The sequence below is a fragment of the Mya arenaria genome, chromosome 6, assembly GCF_026914265.1.
Source record: "Mya arenaria isolate MELC-2E11 chromosome 6, ASM2691426v1".
In the NCBI taxonomy this organism is placed as follows: domain Eukaryota; kingdom Metazoa; phylum Mollusca; class Bivalvia; order Myida; family Myidae; genus Mya; species Mya arenaria.
This window is the reverse complement of record NC_069127.1, coordinates 15,249,508-15,269,982: the sequence shown is the minus strand read 5'-3', so window position 1 is coordinate 15,269,982 and position 20,475 is coordinate 15,249,508. Positions and strand designations below refer to the sequence as shown.

The window sequence follows — 20,475 nt, the reverse complement described above, 5'->3', positions numbered from 1 at the left end:
AATTTGTTTTGGTTAAATCTAATGAAAAAAATGAAAAAAATCCAGAAAAGAAAAGTATGTGAAAAAACAAAGTTAACTCAGAAGTTTTTTATGTTTAAGTATCATGTCATCAGACAGTATACTGGTTAACTGGGGTGTAGAAATGGGCCAGGAGCCTGTAAAATCACCCGGTAACTTAAGCATCTTCACCCGCCTAATTTCCCAGCATCAATGAAAATAAAATCTGTTAATCTTTGTCATGCTTTTATGTATACATCCGTTGAAAACCCTGATTGTTGGTGTTGTTAATTTTGGTTTCCCAGCATTCCAAATACAATAAGGCATTAGCTTGATACGTGACATCATTTGTCGCATCCCCATCTGGGATGTTTTGAAGAACTAGATTTTGGTTTCCCAGTGTTCGGAATACAATACAGCATTAGTTAAATACATTACCTCATTAGTCGCATCCCCCTCTGCAGATTTTTTGAAGTTCATGATTTGCTAAGCAATGGAGGGTGAAAAAAATAAACAGAAAAAACTTGATAGGTTTTTTTTCCAGCCACAGAAAAAGTGTAGTAAGTCTGGCCTTCTTTAAGTCCTATTAACATTTACATACAGGCTCCCCAGGGGATTTTGTCCAGAATTCCAGGGGATTTGGGCCACATACCAGGGACCTTCATCATCGCCACGTAGCGCCTTGGCACGCGTGCCAATTCACCTTGTTTACCCCTTTTTCCAACACTTCAACTATATATTTAAGAAACACTGTCACTGTCACTTACATAATAAAAGCACTGACACTTGCATAACAAAATACTTCATAGAAAAATATGTTTCAGGGGATAGGGGGATGGGTCAAAATTCGGTGAGATTTTCCCCCCTGCCAGAGGGATATGGCATGTATGACATTTATACTACATTATCGAATGATGTCCTGTTTTTTTGTATACTAGGGGCATGTACAAAAAAAATAAAACAAGATTGCGGTTACGTCACAGTTAACATGAGCTGTCACAGAGACAGCGCGCTCGACTATTCCGCCGCTTTTCGGTGTATGGATTGAAAGTTTTGGCAAAACATGCATGGATCACTGTTAGATTAGATTTCAATGCAATACATGATGTGCTGAGATATTTACATAAATTGAATGGAAAATATTTGAGGTGGTACGCAAACTTTAACGTAAATTCTAAGTCGAAAAAGGGGCATAATTTTGTCAAAATGATTGATAGAGTTACCTCCTCCTGTGTACAGGTTAGTGGTATGATGGTGAACAAGCAAACATTAACGTAAATTCAAAGTAGAAAAAGGGGCATAATTTTGTCAAAATGTTTGATAGAGTTACCTCCTCCTGTGTACAGGCTGGGGGGCATGTTGGTGAACAAGCGTGCAAAGTTTCAAAGCCAGATGTCAATGGACTTTGAAAATATTTGAGGTGGTACGCAAACTTTAACGTAAATTCTAAGTCGAAAAAGGGGCATACATCTGTTAAAATGCTTGATACAGTTACCTCCTCCTATGTACATGTTCGGGGCATGATGGTGAACAAGCGTGCAAAGTTTCAAAGCCAGATGTCAATGGACTTTGAAAATATTTGAAGTGGTATGCAAACATTAACGTAAATTCAAATTCACGCTCGGGTGACTAGGATAGCTCTCCTTATTCTTTGAATCGTCGAGCTAAAAATAAACCATTATTTTGATGAATTTTACATGTATGTTGGGTCTGGAATATTATAATGAATCTGAATATGACAGTGATAAAGTCCATTAGTTAGCCCTCACTTGGAGGTATATTCAGATTCATTATCATATTAAAATACATTTATCTTAAGGTTTAATGTCACGAACTTAATCATTATATTGTACATGATTAATGTGTTTCAAAATGTAAATAAACATGAAAACATGCACCAGAAGACTAGATTTGTGTGTTTGAAAAAGGCTTTACATCATTTTCAGTTTCAAAACCTCCCACAAGGGGCATTTTTATGCCTTCTTGACCCTAACTTGGGGAGGACACCCAGCCTGCTTTAGGGATATGCCCTGCTACTTCAATAAATTTCTTCACCCCTGGGTTTATATCGATATACCGGTATATCATATTTTTTTTCCCATTTAAAGTCAATAAACAAACTGAGGGCTTTAACTGGCAAATATGCACATAACTCTTCCCTGAATGAAGGACAAGACAGTGTTACATACCTATGAAAGCCATGCCAAGAGGGACAGGCCGGAACCTTCCATCAAAGAAGAAGAGCCCTAGGTAGGGGTTGACATGTAGGAAGCGGGCAACGTCCAGATAGTTTGGCAGGGTGGCTGACAGCCCCACTATACGGATCATACTCTGAGAAGACTCAACCTGAATATAAAGCACCACAAATTTCCAATGGTCCAGCTCTCAAAAAAAGTTAGAGTGGAACCTTTTAATACAATGTTAAATTAAGGTAAAATTAAGTTTTGAGGGCATTTACAGCCAAAATATTTATTCAGTTTTAAAACTGCTGTTATACTCATTGACGTACCTCTAAGGGGGAATCAAACCCTGACCCTCTAATGCAGAGTTTGCTAAGCTTACCACTCAGCCATTGCCACCTACAGACAGTGGCATTTATCTTCAAGCACTCCGGCAAGTAAATGTTTTGTGAAAAACTTGTAATAGCTGTCCAGGAGGTCATACCTGTCTAAGTGTCCTGGCGACGAGGCACTCTATGACGGCACCACGGTCCTCATGTAGCAGGTGCACCTCATCAATAATGAGCAGTTTAACGAGTTGAGCCAGCGCCACATCTCCCGTGCTTTTCCGCGTCACCACATCCCACTTCTCCGGTGTTGTTACCAACATCTGAACCAAACATGCACTGAATGAATTACATGGCTTATGCTCACTGAACAGTATAAATGTTTTATGTACACTGAACAGAATGAGACAGTTTTTTTTTATCCAAAACTGAGGTTTTTCCCCTCTGCATATTGTCTCAGTATGGTGAACCTTTATAGTGAGTTATTTCTCAAATCCTTCAAGAGGTACAAGAGATATGGAGCAGACACAAAATATGGTCATATTATAGTTATATGACCTTGACCTTGATCCAAGCTTGTTTTTAAATGCATTCTGCACATCCTCTCAATATGGTGAATATTTGTGCAGAGATATTTCAAAATCCATCCAGTGGTTCAAAAGATATAGAGCGGACAGGAAATGTAGTCCTATGACCTTTGACCTCTAAGTGTGACCTTGAACTGAGCTGGTTGTAACTTGCATTTTGCATATTGTCTCAGTATGGTTAACATTTGTGGCAAGATATTATGAACACTGAAAATAATAAATGATTTATGGACTATGTACAGAACAAATGACTTATGAACACTGAACAGAACAAGCATTTTCAGTGAAAAGATATCCCCCGCCAACTATGGCTTGTTTGTGCTTGATGGTTGGTTCATATTTATTTCAAGTTTCAAGAATTTCTACCAACTAGTTACTGAGAAATGGCTGTAAATGAGAGTTTTTCAAAAAATCAAGGGCAATAACTCCAAGTACAATTGACTAATCCAAAAAAAAATGAACAGGCATCATCCCAGAATAGTAATTCATATTTATTTTAAGTTTCATGAAATTCTGCCAGCTAGTGACTGAAAAATGGTTGTGAATGTGCATTTTTCAAAAAATCAAGGGCAATAACTCCAAGGACAATTGACCAATCAAATTTTTTTTTGGACAGGCAGCATTCCAATAGTTGAGATAAAAATGTAGCCGTAGAAATTCACCGAAGAAGTTCATTGCAGGATGTTGGTTCATATAACATTCAAGTTTCATTAAATTCTAGCAGCTAGTTACTGAGAAACAGCTGCAAACAATGATTTTTTAATAAATCAAGGGCAATAACTCTAAGGAAAATTGACCAATCCAAAAGAAAAATAGACAGGCATCATCACAGTATGTTGGTTCTTATTTATTCCAAGTGTCATGAAATTCTACCAGCTAGTTGCATAGAAAAGGCTGCAAACATGGATCTTTTAATAAATCAAGGGCAAATAACTCATATAGAAATTACACAATCCAAAATATAAATAAACAGGCATCATCGCAGTATGTTGGTTCATATTTATTTCAAGTTTCAAGAATTTCTACCCACTAGTTACTGAGAAATAACTGTAAATGAGTTTTTCAAAAAATCAAGGCCAATAACTCCAAGTACAATTGACCAATCAAAAAATAAATAAACAGGCATCATCCCAGTATAGTAATTCATATTTATTTTAAGTTTCATGAAATTCTGCCAGCTAGTGACTGAGAAATGGCTGTGAATGTGCATTTTTCAAAAAATCAAGGGCAAGAACTCCAAGGACAATTGACCAATCGAAAAAAAATTGGGACGGGCATCATTCCAGTATAGTGGTTCATATTTATTTTAAGTTTCATGAAATTATACCGGCTAGTTACTGAGAAAACGCAGGTGACGGACGGACGGACGGAAGGACGGACGGACGGAAGGACGGACGGACAACGCTATTTTCAATATCCCCCTCCCTATTTCATAGGCGGGGGATAATAAATGGCTTATGGACAAAGTATAGAATAAATGGCCAACAAACGCTGAACAGACCAAATGGCTTATGAACACTGAATAAAATAAGAAACATTATGCACTGTGAATGACATCAATATCTTATACTCCGGAAAACGTTGTGTTAATTTTCAGGTGAACAATCCTAATCTATGTCAAACATACCATTGATGATTCTTAGAATTGCTTTACAGAAAAATAAATAAAATCATATCACATGACACCAATCATTCTAGTTTCATTTAAGGAGTACCAGAAGGTCAGTGATGCATTTTGACTATGAATTGTGTGGGAAATACATGTCAATTACAGCACCTGCGTTTTGAGTATCTCCGACTTGGTAAGTGACATGTCTCCTGTCAGTTCCCGAACGGAAATACCCAGTGGCTCTAGGCGTCCCCCAAAGTTGCGCACCATCTCAGCGGCCAGCGCCTTCATCGGGGCAACGTAGATGATCTGGAATAGTGGTGAGATTTACACATTTATACAGGAATACATAATAACTGACGTCTGTTAGTACGATGGCTTTTCTTAAATCTGAGCATTTGCTTACTTGCGTCATTTATCTATCTTAACATTTTACACCTTTAAGTAATATTAGTCTGATAAAATATGTGTATATCCTATAGTTTGTTTTCAATAGCTTTGACACCATCTCACATACAACAATGACATGAAGTGTAGCAATATACAACTGTCAAAGGAGCCAACAGATCATGTTAAGTCAAACTTGTCCAAGATTATCATTAAGCCCATTAACCTGCTCACCGACATGGGTGAATCCCTGCTCTGATAATATGTCTTTTTTAAAAACTGTGTATAAAACTAAACAATTTCAACCCAGAGCGAGTGTTGAGTTTACTTTGAACTCGTCCTTCTTGATGACGCCCTGTGCCAGATGCTGTTGAATCTCATGCAGAATGGTGAGCATGGCAATGTTAGTCTTTCCAGCCCCGGTTGGCGCACAGATCAGCAGGTTTTCGTTGGTCTTGTACGCCGTCTCAAACACCACCGACTGTATCCTGTTGAGGGCCTTTGTGTTCTTGAAAGCCATCTGCGCAATCTAAGAAATATATCATAGAAATTATTAACACTTTTAATCATTTAAAGTACTCTTAAACATTTCAAGTACTAAAAAGTAGTGAAAGTGGACTACACATATACATGCCATGCTATTGATTATGAACAAAAAGCATAACCACTTGGTTGATGACAGTTTATTTCAGTTGCAAAGGCACAAATCAGCACAAATATGATACCTAGAATTTTGCAAACTGAATTACTGTTTGGAGTGTCCACTTTTTGGAATGGAAATTGATTAAATGTATTCTGTTACCGGTATTTGTTGTTTATTTTCATCATAGATTGTGTAAATGTATCCTTATGCAATAAAATATTTTTTAACAAAAACAAAATCCTGCCACCATGATTTTCTTTTCCACCCACGAGATTGTCATGTGAGGCCATTTATGAATTATTGCATAATTACAGAACAGGGACGACTATGCGCACCACTAACGTCATTTTCACATAAATAAAAATTGCCAATGGATAGGAGAGAATGACACAAGCAAACCTATTTAAGGGCACAGTACACCAATGTAATTTTCAACAATTTGATTTTTAAGGCGAGATAAGAAAGGTTCGAGTAAGAGATGGTGAAAAAATGAATTTGGTCAAATCCTGACTACCGGTATTCAAAGGCCAATACTCTAAAAGGAATACCCTGTAGTGTGATCTGGCTGTTGCTTAAACTTGCTACTAGAGATACTATGACCTTTAATATTGTCACCAAGTCAATAAAGATTGGATGAAATAAAATAATGTTAGAGACAAGTCAAAATGAATTTGGAAAACAAATGACAAATCAAGGCCCAAAGCTCCAGATTTACTAACACTCATTCTAGCACACCGGATAGGCATTTCAGGTGAATTCAGCCGTGCTGGAAAACTCCATCTGGCATCCCTCCATGCCAGATGAGTCACAGCGCAAGTGTGACGTAATAATTTCAATTTCTTTTATAATACACTTTATGTAATCATAATTATGAGATTTAAATAGATAAGTTCCATTAACTTTAACTTTACAAAAATATACTTAAAAAAACCAAAACAAAATAACCCTTAAAAGACGTGATACTGAAAGAACTTCTTGACGTATGCAGTGAATTCAAATTACTGCGCGTCATGACGTACAAAAATGCGCTTTTTTATGTATTTTCTCCATAAAAAATGTAATTCATGTATGCTAGAGAAAATATCTATCATGTGTGTCCATTTCGGATAGAAAAATCCGACCCTCGGGTACGCTGCGTGGCCGGTAACTCGGCAAGCCTCGTTAACTGGCAACGCAGGTGCCCTCGGGTCAGATTTTTCTATCCGGAAAGGGAACACATGACAGATATTATCAATCTAGACATATTATCCCTATAAATACTGTAGCCAAGTTTGGAAACAAAATGCTCAAGTTAAAAAGGAAACATAAGATGCAACAAAGTGACTTTGGTATTTTTTTAGATAATTGCAAATCTCAAGTGGTTAATTGTGTAATTTGCTGTTGATCGAACCCCATCAAGATATTATGAAGTTATTTAATATTGGATATGAAATGCTTTAGTAAGACAGCAGACATGGAAGTGTGATATGGCAGTCAACGACGCACAACATGATCCTTTTATGTCTGCCATGCTATGCTGGCTTCTGCCCATGTTTCTTACCTCATCTAATGTTTCAATGCGGACCCTGTTTTCGCCGACGTGGGTGGGTGCATTGTCGCTTGGAGGGATGTTCACCTCCTCGTATATCTTGTTATTTTCACGTGTCAGTGTGTCTGGCAGTGCCATCTGAAACACATAGATGTATACATGACTGATAAATATGACTGAAAAAACCTACATGCCATCCTCATTTTCTTTAAAAAATATAAAACTTTTAACCCTTTTGCTCTTGAGTAAAGACATTTAGTTCTTATATGGGAAAGAATATAACTTACAAAAGTCTGGAGAAATTGCTCAAGTTGTAGCATACCTTCATACCACCAATAAATGCAGACGAGAGGCGGGCCTCTTCCATCTTGTCATATACGTTTGGATACCTCTCCCTTCCTGTGGTCCCTGCGCGCCCAGAGAACCGGGGAGCCACTGCCGCCATCTGCAGGGCTGCCTCCCTGTACATAGTGGAGACCAGGGAAATAAAGAATCAAGAATCTTTTCACAAAATGTTCTCCACAAAGTATCAAGAGCAATATCCCTGTACATGGTGAGTATACAATCAATAATGTTTCACAGCTTTTTTTCATATTAGATCAAGAAGTCAAGATTAAAATATTTTTTTAACGAAAAATGTTCCCTTTTTGTCCAAGGCATACTCTTTAAGACATGTGTTTACCAGATAAGAGGGTTATGTTTACCAGATAAGAGGGTTATGTTTACCAGATAAGAGGGTTATGTTTACCAGATAAGAGGTTTATGCTTACCAGATAAGAGGGTGTGTTTTCCATGTAAGAGGGGATTGTTTCCAGGTAAGAGGGTAATGTTTTCCAGGTTAAGAGGGTAATGTTTTCCATGTAAGAGGGGATTGTTTCCAGGTAAGAGGGTAATGTTTTCCATGTAAGAGGGTATTGTTTCCAGGTTAAGAGGGTAATGTTTTCCATGTAAGAGGGGATTGTTTCCAGGTAAGAGGGTAATGTTTTTCATGCAAGAGGGTAATGTTTTCCATGTAAGAGGGTATTGTTTACAGGTAAGAGGGTAATGTTTTTCATGCAAGAGGGTAATGTTTTCCATGTAAGAGGGTATTGTTTCCAGGTAAGAGGGTAATGTTTTCCATGTAAGAGGGTATTGTTTCCAGGTAAGAGGGTAATGTTTTCCATGTAAGAGGGTATTGTTTCCAGGTAAGAGGGTAATGTTTTCCATGTAAGAGGGTAATGTTTTCCATGTAAGAGGGGATTGTTTTCCATGTAAGAGGGGATTGTTTCCAGGTAAGAGGGTAATGTTTTCCATATAAGAGGGTATTGTTTCCAGGTAAGAGGGTAATGTTTTCCATGTAAGAGGGTAATGTTTTCCATGTAAGAGGGGATTGTTTCCAGGTAAGAGGGTAATGTTTTCCAGGGTAAGAGGGTAATGTTTTCGATGTAAGACGGTAATGTTTTCCATGTAAGAGGGTATTGTTTCCATGTAAGAGGGTAATGTTTTCCAGGTAAGAGGGTATTGTTTCTAGGTAAGAGGGTATTGTTTCCATGTAAGAGGGTTATGTTTTCCAGGGTAAGAGGGTAATGTTTTCCATGTAAGAGGGTAATGTTTTCCAGGTAAGAGGGTATTGTTTCTAGGTAAGAGGGTATTGTTTCCATGTAAGAGGGTTATGTTTTCCAGGATAAGAGGGTAATGTTTTCCATGTAAGAGGGTAATGTTTTCCAGGTAAGAGGATACTGTTTCCAGGTTAGAGGGTATTGTTTCCATGTAAGAGGGTAATGTTTTCCAGGTAAGAGGGTATTGTTTCCAGGTAAGAGGGTATTGTTTCCATGTAAGAGGGTTATGTTTTTCAGGGTAAGAGGGTAATGTTTTCCATGTAAGAGGGTAATGTTTTCCATGTAAGAGGGTATTGTTTCTATGTAAGAGGGAAATGTTTTCCAGGGTAAGAGGGTAATGTTTTCCATGTAAGAGGGTAATGTTTTCCATGTCAGAGGGTATTGTTTCCATGTAAGAGGGTATTGTTTCCATGTAAGAGGGTAATGTTTTCCAGGGTAAGAGGGTAATGTTTTCCATGTAAGAGGGTATTGTTTCCAGGTAAGAGGGTATTGTTTCCATGTAAGAGGGTTATGTTTTCCAGGGTAAGAGGGTAATGTTTTCCATGTAAGAGGGTAATGTTTTCCATGCGTGAGGGTATTGTTTCCATGTAAGAGGGTAATGTTTTCCATGTAAGAGGGTATTGTTTCCATGTAAGAGGGTTATGTTTTCCAGGGTAAGAGGGTAATGTTTTCCATGTAAGAGGGTATTGTTTCCATGTAAGAGGGTATTGTTTCCATGTAAGAGGGTATTGTTTCCATGTAAGAGGGTTATGTTTTCCATGTAAGAGGGTATTGTTTCCAGGTAAGAGGGTATGGTTTCCAGGTTAAGAGGGTTATGTTTTCCAGATAAGAGGGAAATGTTTCCAGGAAAGAGGGTATTGTTTTAAGGTAAGAAATAAAACAACCAAGTGAATCATTTCAGAAAAGCCTATGTACCTATGTGCCCGCAGGTCAGCGGGGTTGAAGCCTGCAGACTCCCCACCATCTTCACCCCGTCCACCACGCTGCTTCTCCTGGCGTTTCTCCTCCCGACGTAGCTGCTTCAACATGACACGCTCCTGCTCTGACTGTATAATACACACACATTTTCGAGTTTATTTTTCATCTCTTGAACCAATTTTGGCATGGGTAAAACATAATTATTATGAATCATAAATTCTGATTAAAGTCCAAAATAAACATATATAGGTTGGAAATGCATGTAATAAGTACATTAGTCCATGAAATAGGACACATATTGGTGTTAGAATATGCAGCTAGTGGTCATCAAACAGTTCGGTACAATACTACTGCATTGCTGATGGCTATAATAAAAGTTTTTACAATGATTTAGAAAAAGTTGTTGCGTATAAAATCCGCTGTTTAGCTTCAATGTTGTCACAAGTTTCTTTGACTACAGGAACAAGCATTTTAATTTGACCGATCACTAACATGATTTTTGAAGAGTCTGGGAAATTCTAAAGCTGTTGCCTTCATTGGAAAATACATTCATTGAAAGGATAGACATAAGAATTTTGTACATTTATAAAAATTAAAAGAAACCACAAAAACCTGTCAACATCAAAACATTCTCTTAATGTTTACATGTTGATCCCTGTATACAGAATTATATTTCATAAAAATCCTCTTTTCCTAAGATTAAATGGATGCCTTACCTGAATGACAACTTGACAGCCGTATGCTGGCTTACTAGATCCTTCCAACTTAGGCCCTATGAAAAAATATTGAAAGTGATACAAAAAAACACCAGTGATAAAGCTAAACCTGAAACATGACATATTACTATGGAATCCCTATCATTCTTTATAAACAACTAAGTTTTGCCTTTATCCTTGAGAGCAAGAATGCTCTTATAGGTGACACAACTTCTCATACTGCTCTTCAATTCTGTGAAGTTTGATTTAATTCCTATGTAGAGCTAAAATGTTATGACAGAGAAAGGATGAATTGAAGTACAGACAGGTTGATTACTATATGACTTATTATGTCCCATTGTGGGCATACAAACAGACAAGTTAAACCACTCCAACCAAAGCAGAAATGCTCAAGTTAACCTGAGCAAGGTGAGCATACTTGCGGCTAATTTATGGGCCTCGGGCTCATGTGTAGCCACATACAGCAGTTTCTGACGGTTCTCCAGCAAGGACTGAATCAGCTCAAACCTATCAAATCCCAGCAACTCAAACAGCTGAAACATGAAAATACAAACCCAGTGTCACACAAAATGCTGGAATTCAAACAGCAGTAATAGAAAGCATTGGAAGTTATTGAACATGAATGTAATGAAATCAAATGAACATAAACCTTACTTGTACATTTCTTTCGAACTTTAATATGGGAATTTTAAGTGTTATCAGTATCTGCCTTTTTCTGTCATTCATCTCAACAAACAACAGCCCTTACATCATTTTGTAGTTCTGAATCTGACTTGGTGGAGAAGAGGAAATCATAGATGGTGCTGGAAAGGTCTTCCAGGGAAAGACCCAGCTCTGTGGAGCCGTCTGTCCCATAAAACCGACCCACTTCCTGTTGTAGCCAGGCAGCGTCTAGTCCTCGCTCTGTTTCGGGGGCCATTGATTCCCCACCTGTAGCATGGCTGCGAGGTTTGGTTTCGCTGGCTGTGTACTGAAGGTTAACTTCCCTCCTCTCCTCCTCTTCTGAATCTGAACTGGACAGATCAGTGTCCTTAGCCACCACTGACGGCAGGGAGAACTTGATTCCCTGACCAAACTCACACACAGTGGCAGCCCCATCCCCCTCCTCACGCTCCTGAGTCCCAAGTGAGGCAACAACCTCGTCCGGCATAGAGCTTGTTAGCTTGCTCACCAGTGCACATGCTTTCGTTGCCACTGATGCAGGGAATGGGCCAAACACGCTCTTCAGACAGCCTGTCTCTTTCTGGCCCACCTTGTCTGTTTTCTTAAATACTCCAAGTAGATAGACGGCCGCTCCGTCCGCAACATCTGCATCTATGCCATCACCAGCTGAAGAGAGAAACAGACAGTTCACATAATACTAATAAATTACTATTCATGGAAGGACTAAGCATTTAAGCCTTTAGATATGCCATATGCTGGTTTTAATACTAGCATTACAATTTGTCTTTTAGGTGTGATATAACAGGTTTCTGTTTGTATTGATTAGAACATTTAATTGCTCACATATCCTAAGATGGTCAGTATTTTATTAATTTCTTTAGTGATGATGTAATGAATGTTAAATCATGACAACATCAAAACAAGTGACAGTTAAATATGTGTGTTATATGATGACTTGTGACAGATCATTTTTATCTACATTATAAATAAAAAAATATCTGTTCATAAAAGAGAAAGTTACAGCCCAGACACAACAACCCATACTCTATGTCCTTATATGCAGCATCCATTGTGAATAGACACCTAAGTGTGACCTTGACCGTAGAGATAGGAAAATGGGTCTTGCACGTGACACGTCATCTTGGTATGTCAAACACATGTGGCAAGTTATTTTAAAATCTGTCCATACAAGAGAAAGGAACGGTAACAGCCCGGACACGACAACCTATACTCTATGTCCTTATATATTCAGCATTTCATTGTGAATAACACTAAGTGTGACCTTGACCTTAGAGATTGGGACACGGGTCTTGCACACGACATGTCGTCATGTTATGTCAAACACATGTGGCATAGTTATTTTAAAATATGTCCATACAAGAGAAATTTACAGCCCGGACACGACAACCTATACTCTATGTCTTTATAGATGCAGCATTTCATTGTCAATAACACTAAGTGTGACCTTGACCTTAGAGGAACGGACATGGGTCTTGCACCAGACACGTTGTCTTGGTATGTCCTACACATGTGGCAAGAGACAGTTACAGCACGGACATGAGTTATTGAGCCGGACACATGGACGGTGCGATTTTAATATGCCCACCTTGGGGGGCATAAAAACATTAACAGTTACAATTTAAGATTATTCCAGGGCCATGCCTCCAGAATGCCAGCAGCTGTTCTGCACGACAATGTGCTTATTAAATGCAATTTAAGGCTCTTAAAATGCTTAAACCCCCGCAAAAAAGTGGCGACAACTTTTTAGAACCCTGGGGAAACCCTAAGAGTGGACAGAGATAAGTTCCCTAACATTTGGCAATTCAAAGGCATTTACTCTGCAATGTTTAAGGCAATTAGGCTGGCTACTATTCTTATTTGAGATAATAAACCCAAAGAGATTGTTAACAAGCTTGGTATAGATTGTACATGATTTCATTAATAAGTTAAATGTCTACAAACATTGTGTGCATTGACCAAACCTGCCCTGTGGATCCAATATAATTTTTCATTCCATCAATCAAAGAATAAATTAAAACATATCAAGGCACTATTCGCCAATAAATTTAGTATATATATATATATATATATATATATAATTAACTTCAAAAATGACCACAAAGAAATCAATGAAAGGAGGCTAAGAGTGACATGAAATACAAGGTAGTGACCTATCTGCCTGGCACACTGAGTGAGGTCCTTGAAGGCAGCGGTCAGCTCCTCCGTCCCAAGGCTACTCGCTGCACGGATCTTCTCCTGCACTCTCTGCCAGCTTGAACCTGCAGTACACAGTGAGTCAATATACATACATATAACACACAAGCAAGGGCCGATCACATACTAAGAAACAACCTACCATCACAATAGTATTAAAAAACTTCAAACTGGTAACAAGGATCTTTGAGATTTTAAGTCATTTGAGGTATCCTGGCATTTCTCCATCATCATTCAAGCAAATAATTTTGGAGGAAATAATCTACAGAGCAACAAACATCACTTATCATGAATTTCTGAGGACAGTGGAAATGTGTTTGCTGTACCCGGGATTGTACTAGCACTGAAGACATTCTCACATTCAGTATCATGGTTCACTGTACATGTATCTAAAGATTCTTAATATGATGAGTTTGTTTGAAGTATCATTTATATATAAATATTTAAATACAGACAGACTAAAATCAGACCCAGAAAAAGCATTCAGATGTCAAATAAAGATCTATTTTTTTAGCCAACGTTGTGAATACGTTTCATGGTAGGTTGTGGAATAAGTTTTGGACCAGCTAAAGGTTTGAGCCTTACATATCTATATTTTGGAAGTTATAAAAAGCTGTTACCTTCAACAGTTGTTTTCTTCTTTGTGACCAGCTGCCTTTTCCTAAGTAGTTCACTACTGTCATGTGTGTGTGAGGATCCTGTGTCTGTGGAGAGCCCAGTATACACCCGCAGGGCGCCGGACAGCCGTGGCAGCCCAGACATACTAGCCGGCTAGGATCAACAAGGCTACAAACAGCACAATAGAAAAACAGTTACTGTATTATATTGTAACAAGTCTGATTATCATCATTGGTAAAAATCATACCTGGATTAACACATTTAGTAACGTTTGGCCAAGTATCACTATACTGTATAGTGATGAATAACGTTAACCAATGCAAATAAAATTGTGAAATGGATGTGAAGTCAGACAAGAGCTGTCACACAGACAGCGCGCTCGACTTTCTCCCAACATTTAACCATAATTCCTTGTTGAATAATAAAGGGAGAAAATTTGCATTACATACAAGATAATGATCTGACTTGATTAGTGAGAGTAAGCTGAATGGTTGTCAGCCTTGGTATAAAGTGTCCATGCATTATATCAAGTAGTTGGTGAGATAATGGCATGGTTGATTGATAAAACCGTAACCAGAATTTAAAGACTTACAGGTAGTCGAATAATAAAGGGCCAAAATTTGCAGTATACATAAAAATAGTTATCTGACTTGATTTATTAAGTATGTTGGATAGTTGGGAACATCTGTCCAAAGTTCCATTGCAATACATGAAGTATTTGCTGAGATATAGACTTAAATGTGATTACAAGCAAAACCTTAACCAGAATTTTAAATTCAAATAATAAAGAGTGAGTTAACTTGCTTTATTAAAAAAAAAATGCATTATTAAGAGAGTTATCTTATATGATTTTTAAAGTAGATGGATGGTTGAGTACCACTGTAAAAGATCTCAATACAATACACCAAGAATGAGATATTAACTTATGTGTGCTTGACGCACACCTTAATTAGAATTTCCAAGTCAAATAATAAAGGGCCATAAATTGATGATATGCGTATATATATGCAAAATTGAGTGATCTAACTTGATTAATAAATTAAGTAGGTTGGATAGTTCGGTACACATGTCTTAAGTTCTATGGCAATACACCATGTGTTTGCTGACATGTAAACTGAAATTTAGTTACAACAACTTAAATGCAAAACAATAACAAGGATTTCTAAGTTGAATTAAAAGAGCCATGATTTGCATTTTCTGCACAATAGAGTTATCTAACTCAATTAATTAACTAGGTTGGATGGTTAAGTACCTTTGTATAAAGTCTCAATGCCATCTATCATGTACTGTAGATGCTGAGGTTTAATCATATGTGTGCTTACATGCAAAAACTTAGCCAGAATTTATAAGTTGAATAAAAAGGGCCATATTTTTGCATTATATTCAAGATAGAGTTATATCATTTGATTTATTTAGTAGGTTGGATGATTGGGAACACTTGTGTTAAGTAACAATGGAGTACAAGAAGTATTTGCTGAGATATTGACTTAATGTATTAAAGCTGAACTCTCACAGATCTGTTAAACTTTTTTTTAACAACTTTTTTTATTTTGTTGTCTTGGAATGATCCAATTTTTGCGTAAATATCTGAAAATCAGTAATATAAGACTGTTGACAATAGATCGGATCACAGTTTTTTATATTTCCATTCGAAAAGTAATGTTTTATTGCTAAAAGTGTTGCTAACTCTTTAACGAAAATGCTAAAACATCAATTATTGAGCATAAATACGAAAACCTGCGCCCTGATTTTTTGTCAGCAGTCTTATATCACTAGTTTCCATGCATAAAAACCTAAATAAAAAATATTGTATCCATCATATCAATTAATACTCAGACCTACTTTACACCCTTAGTCTGATCTTGATTTTAAATATAGTATTTTGTAATTTGTATGACCCTTATCTGTTCCTTGGGAAAGTTTCAACATCACCCACAAATTTCTGACCAAGGGCCTCTGAAACAACTCAAAAATTCACTCTTATCAGGGGATAGGTGCAGGGCACAGGCACCTGTCCCTCACAACTATAAGTCTATAGTATAACAATTATTATAATGCCCTGTCTAGTACAGTACTGGTTGGTTCTTTAACCCGAACAGTTTATAAATACCAATCACCTTATTTTAATTGAATTGATTCCCATTCACAGCACAACAGTTTCAGAATAGCAATGTATTTGGAGATATATAATAAGCGATCAAGTTAACATACTCGATGCCACCAAGAGAAAGATGATTTACTGTGTATAAAATGAAGGTTTTCCGACCATGAATCAAAATATTTGGAAAAATATGTACTTTGGCAGATCCTGAGGTTTGAATCAAACATGTTTCATGCGAAGTTTTAAGTAACTACAATCAAATTCGCAAAGATATTGTTAAAACAACTGTCAAACTCAAACAGTTTACGCTATACCGTCCGAAATTTAACTATCCGAATTGAATTGAAGGTATGATGATGTGTAGTAAAGCACTTACGTAAAGCCGTCAAAATAAACAGAACTAATTAACATCCATAAATACCTTTATTCCTTGCAATTAAATGGGTGACAAATGTTACCGACACTTAAAAAGATATTTATTGCTAAGTCTTGCACAACTCGGCAATATTTTAATCAGTATTACCAGACGCTTAATTTTAATGATCAAGTGTACGAGACGCTTAAGGTAAACTATATATTTGCTATTTGTATCACATTACACAGATATCTCTGTGGCGCAATTGGTTAGCGCGTTCGGCTGTTAACCGAAAGGTTGGTGGTTCGAGCCCACCCAGGGACGCTTTCTTTTTCTTTATCTCATTATAGTTATTTTCTTTAGTACAAAGACACTATGTGTTGGAAATCCGACCCAAAAGTTTATAAGAGCTCTACTGTTGTTTCCCTGAGCTTAAGTTTTAGATGTTTATGCCCTTTGACCACATATACGTCTTCCTAGATAGTTATTATAAAAAAAACTGGTCGCAAAGGTCTAAGTTGATGGTATTAAAATGCGGAACGACCGATCACTGAATTTTGGTATTTTTGACTTGCCTGGTTTCACTTAGAATAACTCGGTCGTGCAGCTGGGGTGCCTTAGAATAAAGTCAGAGTACATAATCAGTTAGCAGTCAGTGGAAGTTTATTTTTGGATGTTGTGGATAATTTGAAACCATGTCACGAGTCATTATTATAAAACTGCCTCAATCCAATGTCAAGGACAAATCAGCTATCATTTCGGTCCACGCATATTTCATTCAATTGTCCAAATAATCCTGACAATTAACATGGCGCTCAGAGGGCGGGTCATAGTGTTTGACAAACATCTCTTGTTTATTCTAGCATTGACCCTATGTTATTAAAATGCTTTTTATATGCAGTTTGTAAAACGTCATGTATTATTGAATTATGAGGGCGGACAACTGAAAGGCAGACAGTGTTCATCGGTTTTCCGCCGCAGTTTTATGCCCATTTTTTGTTCAGTTTTTACCAACCTTGGTCGTAATGTCTCAGCAGTAAGTCCCGAGTTACAACCCTTTATATGTCAAAAATGACGAAATAGGCCTTCACTTGGCTCATTATCACGTGTGTGTGTGCGTGTGTGCGTGTACGTGTGCGTGTGTGCGTGCGTGCGTGCGTGTTGTGTGTGTGTGTGTGTCATCTAAGCTATAGGATATTAAGTTCCCATTTCTTTATATTGTTCATGTTTTTATCCAAACAACAGAAACAGTGTCAAAGTGAAATATATACTTCATGTGTTAATGATACAAAATAAACAACTTTCTCCTAGTTTGCGATAAAAAGTATGATAGTGTTAAATGCTATTATTTTATAAGTTGGATGCGTACTAAACCCTTCTAGCTAGTCAAATGATTTACCAAGTTTCTTAATTTAATGACAAAGTCGAAATATAGGCCAATTTATATAAGTTATTTTTTGTCAAAAATTACTTTTCCATTACTTTATCAATTTCTATACGAACTGTTTGTTTTATAGATACAGGCTTGACCAACAGTTTCCAATAGAAGTTTTAAGTAATATGACGAAGTAACGAACATGTTATATCCATTTTACAATGTATAACAGAAGTTTTTGAAGAGCCCTCGTAACTGATAAGAGCATTGGCAAACTGGACTAGGTCAACTAGACTTTCCCTGTTCACATGTCCAAGAGGCGCATCATGCTGCGTATATTTGTTCAATGTTGTCTGTTGGTGTTTTGTATTCTACGCCACTCAGATGCAGGGGATAGTGTGCAGCTTCAAGAGCTTTCTAAACGTCTGAGTTTTTTGGAAAATTCAGGTATGCAATTTTGTACGCGCGTTAAAAAATTTCTTTCGTTCATTAAAAAAAGGTACACACAATATGATCGGAAGTATAAAAACCTGGCATGTTTGTCAAAACTTGTAAACTTTCGTGATCAATCTGTATTGTGCTACAATTTATTTTTAAGTGATTGTTTGGACTTTCTTGAATATGTTGTATAATATGTCGACGTTCCGCATCTTCATTTGCATAAATAACACTTCGTGTTGTTTGTTTAGAAATCGAGCACAGGAATGTGAATACAGAACTAAAGACAACTATAGACCAGCTGCAGGCAACTGTCGAAAACTGGAAAACCAAAGCCAATGAGCTGGAATCACGTCTTCACCATAAAGGTTTTGTTTCAAACAAAACTCAAAAGTTAAAAGGATCCAACAATCCAAAAACACAAATAAAAAGATACAAAGCAACTCTTGTAACCTATATGTAATTCATTTTGGTATGTTCCTTGCGATGCAAATCAAATATGCCTGAAATATTATAATACATTTCATAAACAATCGCAATGTTAAGGTACAATTTCGATTTCTAGAAGCACCGATAATACAAATTGACAACTGCTGTATATTTGTTGCTGGACATTGCTAGTTGCTAGATGCATTTCATAGCTAGCTACCAAATGTTTCTGAATGTGTTTAGATAAAAGGTTTGTAGCCGCACCTGAGGCACCGGTTGCTTTCCACGCTGTGATGGATGCGTCCGTCGACCACCTGGGCCATAATCAGAACATTGTGTTTGAAACTGTTCTTTTGAACCTCGGAAATGCTTACCACAATGCTCACGGTGTGTTTCAGGTAAACATTGTGTTTTAGCGATGTTAAACGTGTTTGAGGTAAAATATTGTCTTTAACATTGTCTTTTTGAACGTCGACAACGCTTAACTGGACAGTCATGGCCTGTTTCAGGTAAACATTGTGTTTGAGCCTATCATTTTAATGTAAGTGACGCTAACCTCAACCATGGCGTGTTTGGTGTAAACCATTGAGATTGAATTTGCCTTGTTAAACTTGAATAACGCTTAAAACAACAATCACGCCGTAAACATTGTAATTTAATATGTATTCTTTAAAGATCAACACCGTCTACCGCAACACACGATGCATTCGATGTCAACATTGCATTTGAAACTTTCCTTTTTGAGTGTCGACAACGCTGACCAGGATAACCACATCTCATTTGGGGTTAACATTGTGTTTGGGTCAATCACTGACCAGGATAACCACATCTCATTTGGGGTTAACATTGTGTTTGGGTCTATCGCTGACCAGGATAACCACATCTCATTTGGGGTTAACATTGTGTTTGGGTCTATCGCTGACCAGGATAACCACATCTCATTTGGGGTTAACATTGTGTTTGGGTCTATCGCTGACCAGGATAACCACATCTCATTTGGGGTTAACATTGTGTTTGGGTCTATCGCTGACCAGGATAACCACATCTCATTTGGGGTTTACATTGTGTTTGGGTCTATCACTGTAATATTTGACATCGAAGCATACCACAACACGCTCTAAGTATGTTAAAGATATGGTTGTGCATGCCTCGCATTTACCATTATATTGATCATGTTTCATTTTACAGGCGCCACAAAGTGGAGTTTACGTATTTTCGGGCACCATTATGAGTTGGATCGATCCTAAACCTGAAATTCAGGCCGAGCTGGTGAAAAACGGTCAGGTTCTAGCGAGAATTTTCGGCCACGGCGACAGTGGCCGGCACGACCAAGGGGGAGTTACTGTGACAACTCAGTTAGTCACCGGTGATGAAGTGTGGATACGCGAATTGACGCCAAATGACGACGCAGTCTATGGGGGAAGATTTTCTTCTTTCACTGGTTTTCTGTTGTATGATATGTAGAATTGTGATTAAATCTGAAATCCGTTCTGAAAGTGACATGCAGTGATTCGCTTTTTTATGATTGACACCCTGTTTGCATTGATATTAATGTCAATGCATTTATCAGCTTGCTGTGATGCATTTATGAATATCTGTGTTAATGTTTGAGGCCGGGAAGTAGTTTTTACGCTGGTCATTTAAGTATAGACGTTTTAACGTCTGATTGCTCCGTGCACTATAGGCTGTGTTCCTTGTGTTTGCTATAATGTTTGTACTCGTGGTTCGATTCCTGCAAAACAGGAGAATTTCCATTTTAAACATTGTTATTTTGAATAAATTTGTGTCTTAAT

The 20,475-nt window shown here is 37.5% G+C and overlaps 2 protein-coding genes and 1 non-coding gene across 3 annotated transcripts in view; 2 read left to right on the top strand and 1 right to left on the bottom strand.

Annotated features, from left to right (window-relative positions):
* The window catches only part of LOC128237288 (activating signal cointegrator 1 complex subunit 3-like), a 136,218-nt gene extending 119,615 nt beyond the window's left edge, over positions 1 to 16,603 (bottom strand). Inside the window, 13 exon segments of the mRNA XM_052952667.1 lie at positions 2,187 to 2,343; positions 2,662 to 2,826; positions 4,868 to 5,008; positions 5,415 to 5,615; positions 7,270 to 7,395; positions 7,580 to 7,718; positions 9,771 to 9,901; positions 10,490 to 10,545; positions 10,908 to 11,022; positions 11,238 to 11,818; positions 13,324 to 13,431; positions 13,987 to 14,152; positions 16,507 to 16,603. Of these exon segments, the coding sequence (XP_052808627.1) occupies positions 2,187 to 2,343; positions 2,662 to 2,826; positions 4,868 to 5,008; positions 5,415 to 5,615; positions 7,270 to 7,395; positions 7,580 to 7,718; positions 9,771 to 9,901; positions 10,490 to 10,545; positions 10,908 to 11,022; positions 11,238 to 11,818; positions 13,324 to 13,431; positions 13,987 to 14,128 (2,062 nt within the window). The 5' untranslated portion in view covers positions 14,129 to 14,152; positions 16,507 to 16,603.
* Positions 16,604 to 16,690: 87 nt separating this feature from the next.
* Trnan-guu (transfer RNA asparagine (anticodon GUU)) lies at positions 16,691 to 16,764 on the top strand. The gene has a single exon. It is a non-coding gene; the product is annotated as a tRNA-Asn (tRNA).
* A 1,355-nt stretch (positions 16,765 to 18,119) lies between these two features.
* LOC128236526 (complement C1q tumor necrosis factor-related protein 3-like) lies at positions 18,120 to 20,182 on the top strand. Its single transcript, XM_052951432.1, has 4 exons — positions 18,120 to 18,262; positions 18,505 to 18,621; positions 18,926 to 19,080; positions 19,871 to 20,182. Exons 1-4 carry the CDS (start codon positions 18,124 to 18,126, stop codon positions 20,144 to 20,146), a joined length of 687 nt encoding a protein of 228 aa, XP_052807392.1. The 5' UTR covers positions 18,120 to 18,123; the 3' UTR covers positions 20,147 to 20,182.
* Positions 20,183 to 20,475: the final 293 nt, after the last annotated feature.